The 6,305-nt window shown below is 60.5% G+C and overlaps 1 protein-coding gene across 1 annotated transcript in view; it reads right to left on the reverse strand.

Annotated features, from left to right (window-relative positions):
* Positions 1-684: 684 nt before the first annotated feature.
* Positions 685-6,305, reverse strand: part of LOC113981866 (dysferlin-like) — a gene marked incomplete at both ends in the record, with an annotated part of 7,703 nt that continues 2,082 nt past the window's right edge. The window contains 6 exons of the mRNA XM_027709535.1: positions 685-858; positions 1,901-2,043; positions 2,627-2,732; positions 2,883-2,997; positions 3,897-4,063; positions 4,885-5,016. Of these exons, the coding sequence (XP_027565336.1) occupies positions 685-858; positions 1,901-2,043; positions 2,627-2,732; positions 2,883-2,997; positions 3,897-4,063; positions 4,885-5,016 (837 nt within the window). The remainder of the gene's footprint in view (positions 859-1,900; positions 2,044-2,626; positions 2,733-2,882; positions 2,998-3,896; positions 4,064-4,884; positions 5,017-6,305) is intronic.

The raw sequence follows: 6,305 nt of genomic DNA on the forward strand, positions 1-6,305 counted from the left end.
GAAGGAAAAGGAGGGATTTCTGAGGCTGGGAATCCCACCCAAGGGCTGCAGGGTGACAACCAGGACCCCCGGGGTGGGAGCAGTGGGAGCTCAGGGAGGCTCCAACACTTCTTCCCCCCTCCAAGAGCTGCTGGTTTTCCACGCAGAGCTCAAGGATAAGATTCCACACTTGGACAAAGGGAGCAGCACGTCCAGGGGTGCAGAGGAGGAACCCCCTCAGCATCCCAGAGCTCCACGGGTGACCTTCCCACCAGGTCGGCACCGGGAGCCCCAAAGGAGCCGCCGGGATCAAACACAAAGAGAGCGGGAAAAGAGGGGAAAAAGCCAAATGAGGGGGGAAAAAAAAACCCATAAAAACAATTAACAGGAGCTTTGTGGTGCTGGGGCCGGGTCTCCTTTAGCCACTGGGAGAGCAAGGAATCGGGAAACGCGGAAAGCTGGGATATTGGGAAATCCGGAAAGCTGGGATACTGGGAAATCCAGAAAGCTGGGATATTGGGAAATTCGGAAAGCTGGGATATTGGGAAATCCGGAAAGCTGGGATGTCGGGAAACAAAGAGGGCGGGAGAACCAGCGGCTGATGAGCTGATAACGAGCGGGTGATAACGAGGGGCTGATAACGAGCTCCTGAGACGGCTGCCCCCATTCCCGGGCAGGAATTGGGGCAGGGAAGGGGGTCCCTACCAGAGCCCCCTCCAGGGCGAAGACGGCGGCCGCCCCGGTGCGTTCCAGGGGCTCCATCCTGCGCCTCCAGCGGCGCCGGCGGAACGAGTCGGTCCTGCGCTGCTTCAGGTGGAAGCGCCATCCGAACAGGGACGCGTATTCCCAGCCTTCCCCGTCCAGCTCCTCCTGCTTGTGCTGGGGGACAGGGACACGCCGGGACACTCAGCGGGATCAGTGCCACCGACCCCCGACCCCGCTGGAGGCGACAGCGGGAAAACCACCCGGCTTTTCCGGCAAAAAAACATGGATTCGGGGGCTCCGGGGTGTTGTCGCCCACCCCGTGTCCTCCCCGTGCCTCCCCGGCTTGGAATCGTGGGATAGAGTCATGGGAGCATTTAGAGGATCGTAGGAATGTTTAGGGTGGAAAAGACCTCCGAGGTCATGGAGTTCAGGTTGGGGATGACCCTTAAAATCATCGCGGAATCGTGGAATGGGTTGGGAGGGACCTTAAAGGCCACCCAGTGCCACCCCCTGCCATGGGCAGGGACACCTTTCCCTATCCCAGTTTGCTCCAGCCTGGCCTGGGACACTTCCAGGGATTACCCACTTCCAGGGATTACCCCCCGGGAACTGAGCCCTTCCCCAGTCCCTGCGGTGAATCCCACTGGGATCGGGGTCACTGGGCTGGGGGGGTCCCCATGCTGACCAAGGAGGGGGCCACATCCAGGGTCTCCACCTCCCCAGCCTTCCCTTGGCTTTTCCACCTCTGGAATGTGTCCCTGGCTCACTGGTCACAAGCCGGTGGGAGCTGCGTCCCCTCCCCGTGACACCCACACCCCCCCTTTGGCAAACGGGGTGCCAGGGGCTCCCCACGGCCACAGTTATCCAGGAAAAGCGCTGGAAAGGGAGATAAGTGTCCTTGGGAAGCAGCGGGAGGAGGGAGGAGCCGCAGCCGCGGTGCCATTCCCGGTCCAACTGCACCATCTAGAGGGAAGCGGGGCAGGGACAGGCTGGGGGACACTGCGGGATGTCCCCATCCCGCCCCAGAGCCCCGCCAAGCCCCTCTGGAGCGGCGGCCGCCCCCATTCCAGGTGGGAATCCCCGACCCTCCAGGCGGGAACCCCCCGACTCCAGGGAAAAACCAGCTCTGTGCCAAAGCCACCTCCCCGTGGAGGGACAGGGGACACGCCGGAGAGGGACAGGGACAGGGACAACCCCCCTCCCCGGCCCATCCCACCTTCCGGGAGGTGTCCATGTGCTCCAGGTCGCGCCGGCGGAGCCGCACCCAGCGCCGGCGCCGGTTGGTGTGGTACATCTTCTCCGCCGGCACCCAGGCCTTGGGCCGGCGATCCGGGGGGATGGTCAGCCCGTATTCCCAGCCTGGAACAGCGGGAGACACCCCGGTGAGGAGGCCCCACCCCACCAGGGACCCTCAGCAGGGAAGGGGTGTCCGGATCCGAGGAGATTTCCCGGATTGTTGCTCCTGCCCGTGGTGGTTCCCCATGGATGTGTCTGCTGGGATGTCCAGCTGGTGGATCCCTGGTGGTCCCCAATGTATGTGTCCCTGTCCAGCTGGTGGATCCCTGGTGGCCCTTGGTGGTTCCCCATGGATGTGTCCCTCTGGGATGTTCAGGTGGCGGATCCCTGGTGGTCCCCCATGGATGTGTCCCATTGGGATGCCCAGCTGGTGGATCCCTGGTGGATCCCCATGGATGTGTCCCATTGGGATGCCCAGCTGGTGGATCCCTGGTGGATCCCTGGTGGCCCCCCATGGATGTGTCCCTCTGGGATGTCCAGCTGGTGGATCCCTGGTGGTCCCCTATGGATGTGTCCCTCTGGGATGCCCAGTTGATGGATCCCTGGTGGTTCCCCATGGACGTGTCCCTCTGGGATGTCCAGCTGGTGGATCCCTGGTGTTCCCCCATGGATGTGTCCCTCAGTGCCCCCAAAGTGCTCCCGGTACCTTTCTCATCCACAGCTCTGTTGAGATCCGTGTCCCACTCCAGGTCTTCCCATTTCCAGCCCGGAGGACACTCAATCTCCTCCTTGGGCAGGACCTTCTCCCCGTTCTGTGGGACACAGGGGTGTTGGCAACAAAAGGATCCCTAAATCCCCCCCCAATCTCCAGGACTTCCATCCCGGGGGGTGCCCGGCTCCAGCATTCCCAGCCCAGCTCCAGCATTCCCAGCCCAGCTCCAGCATTCCCACTTTTCCCTCACCACGTCAGTGTAGGCGTCGGTCATGTGGATCCACTGCCCCCCGGGGAGCCGGACCTGGTTCTCAAACACCTCCTCCACGAAGCTCAGGTGTCCTGCATCCACGTCATGGAGCAACCTGTATCCCGGGAGACATCCCATGGGATTCCCCATCCCACCCTCCATGTCATGGAGCAAGCTGCACTCCAGGAGACATCCCATGGGATTGCCCATCCCACCCTCCATGTTGTGGAGCAACCTGCATCCCAGGAGACATCCCATGGGATTCCCCATCCCATCCTCCATATCATGGAGCAACCTGCATCCCAGGAAACATCCCATGGGATTCCCTATCCCACTCTCCATGTCATGAAGCAACCTGCATCCTGGGAAACATCCCATGGGATTGCACATCCCACCCTCCACATCATGGAGCAACCTGCATCCCAGGAAACATCCCATGGGATTCCCCATCCCACCCTCCATGTCTCCTGCATCCTGGGAAACATCCCATGGGATTCTCTATCCCACCCTCCATGTTGTAGAGAAACCTGCATCCCAAGAAACATCCCATGGGATTCCCCATCCCACCCTCCATGTGTCCTGCATCCCGGGAAATATCCCACAGGATTCTATCCCACCTCCATATCTCCTGCATCCCAGGAGACATCCCATGGGATTGCCCATCCCATCCTCCACATCATGGAGCAACCTGCATCCCAGGAGACCTCAGGCCAATCCCAAAGCCCGTGAAATCCCTGCCAGTGCCCCACGGGGATCCCAATCCCAAACCTTGGAGAGCCAAATCCCTGCCAGTGCCCCACAGGGATCCCAATCCCAAACCTTGGAGACCCAAATCCCTGCCAGTGCCCCATGGGGATCCCAATCCCAAACCTCCTTTTCCCTGCTCCGGGGGCTGGTTCTCCATGTGGAGCTCCAGGACGAGCCCCGAGGCTCAGCCCCTACATCACCCCAAACCTCCATCCCGGGTTCTGCCCCGTTTTTTGGGATTTCCCCCAGCAGGAATGTCCCACTCACGTCCTCTCGGGGCAGACGAACCAGTCCCCAGCCCAGGCCCACCCGTCGGAGGGTCGGAAACTGTCCTTGGGCAGCCGGATCCGCCCCGTCACGTCCGAGTACTTGGGGTACGTGAGGCCCGTGGTGCCCCAGTTCCCCACCAGCGCCAGCTTCGTCTGGTTCTCGTACTGGGGGAGTGACAAAATCCCGTCGGGAATCCTTCAGAATCCCACAAAGGATCCCGGCGGGGCCCCATCCCGAGGAGGGACCTCCTGGGAAAAGCCAACCCCCGGCCCCACCCCACCATGGGCACCCCCAGGCTCCCTCCTGGCCAGGAGGAGGATGGAGATGGGAAGGGACAATGTGGATTTATGGCTCATTCCCAATTTGATCCTCAGCATTCCAGGCTGGATGTTGGTGGAAATGGATCCCTCTTCTTACAGTTTTTAGGGAATAACGTGACCTGTGGTCCAGCCCATTCCCTCCTCTCCAGCAGGAGGATGGAGATGTGAAGGGACAATATGGATTTATGGCTCTTTCCCAACTTTCTCCTCAACCCTCCAAGCTGGATATTGGTGGAAATGGCTCCCTCTTCTTATAGTTTTTAGGGAATAACATGACCTGTGGTCCAGCCCATTCCTTCCCCTCCTGCAGGAGGATGGAGATGTGAAGGGGCAATGTGGATTTATGGCTCTTTCCCAATTTGATCCTCAGCATTCCAGGCTGGATGTTGGTGGAAACAGCTCCTTCTTCTCACAGTTTTTAGGGATTAATGTGACCTGTCCTCACCAGGGTCCAGCTCATTCCCTCCCCTCCAGCAGGAGGATGGAGATGTGAAGGGACAATGTGGATTTATGGTTCATTCCCAACTTTCTCCTCAACCTTCCAGGCTGAACGTTGGTGGAACTGGCTCCCTCTTCTCCCAGTTTTCAGGGATTGACGTGACCCGTGGAGCTGCCGCCCGCCCCGGGGAGGCCCAAATCCCGGGATCTCCCCCTGGATCACTCACAGTCTCGGCGAACACGGAGAGTTTTCCCTCGGCGAACTGGTTGAATTCCTTCTCGTCCACGGCCAGGCCGAACCAGAGCCGCACCCGGATCTGAGCCGGGATCCGCGGCCCCGGAGCCTCCTCCTGCGGATACTGCCCGGGAATGGCCTTGTCAGGAACTCCAAGGGGATTAACGGGAATGCTCGGGATGGGAGAGCGGGAATGGTGCCGGAATGCTCAGGATGGGAGAGCGGGAATGGTGCCGGAATGCTTGGGATGGGAGGGCGGGAATGGTGCCGGAATGCTTGGGATGGAAGGACGGGAATGGTGCCGGAATGCTCAGGATGGGAGAGCGGGAATGGTGCCGGAATGCTCAGGATGGGAGAGTGGGAATGGTGCCAGAATGCTCGGGGTGGGAGAGCGGGAATGGTGCCGGAATGCTCAGGGTGGGAGAGCGGGAATGGTGCTGGAATGCTCGGGATGGGAGGGCGGGAATGGTGCCGGAATGCTCAGGATGGGAGGGCGGGAATGGTGCCGGAATGCTCAGGATGGGAGAGCGGAAAATGGTGCCAGAATGCTTGGGATGGGGGGGCGGGAATGGTGCCGGAATGCTCGGGATGGGAGAGCGGGAATGGTGCTGGAATGCTCGGGATGGGAGAGCGGGAATGGTGCTGGAATGCTCAGGATGGGAGGGTGGGAATGGCACCCCGGAGGGGGGGAGGTGGGACACAGAGCGTAGCTGGGAATTGGGATGGTGGTAACGGCACGTGGAGAACTTTGGGATCGTGGAATTGGGGCGGGAAGAGACCTTTGGGATCAGCCAGTCCCAGTCAACAGCCCCAAAACGTGTTCCCAGGAGACCCCGAGGAGATTCAAAGCCCCGGGGGTTGGAGGCAGGGAGAGGGGCGGGATCGGGGACAGGGACAAAGGCAGGGAGAGGGGCGGGATCAGGGACAGGGAAAGGGACAGGGACAAGGTCATGGACAGGGACAGAGTCAGGATCAGGGAAAAAGTCAAGGACAAGGTCAGGGACAGGGTCAGGTACAGGGAAAGGGACAGGGAGAGGAACAGGGAGAGGGACAGGGAGAGGGACAGGGAGAGGGACAAGGTCAGGATCATGGACAGGGTCAGAGACAAAGTCAAGGACAGGGACAGAGTCAGGGATAAGGTCAGGGGCAGGATCAGGGACAGGGAAAGGGACAAGATCAGGGACAGGATAAGGGTCAGGGACAGGGACAAGGTCAGGGACAGGATCAGGGACAGGGATAAGGTCAGGGACAAGGTCAGGATCAGGGACAGGGTCAGAGACAAAGTCAAGGACAGGGACAGAGTCAGGATCAGGGACAAGGTCAGAGATGGGCAGGATCAGGGATGAGGTCAAGGACAGGGACAAAGTCAGGGACAGGGACAAAGTCAGGGACAGGGACAAAGTCAGGGACAGG

This window comes from Neopelma chrysocephalum, unplaced genomic scaffold (genome assembly GCF_003984885.1).
Source record: "Neopelma chrysocephalum unplaced genomic scaffold, ASM398488v2 Primary Assembly neopelma1_96781, whole genome shotgun sequence".
Classification (NCBI taxonomy): Eukaryota; Metazoa; Chordata; class Aves; order Passeriformes; family Pipridae; genus Neopelma; species Neopelma chrysocephalum.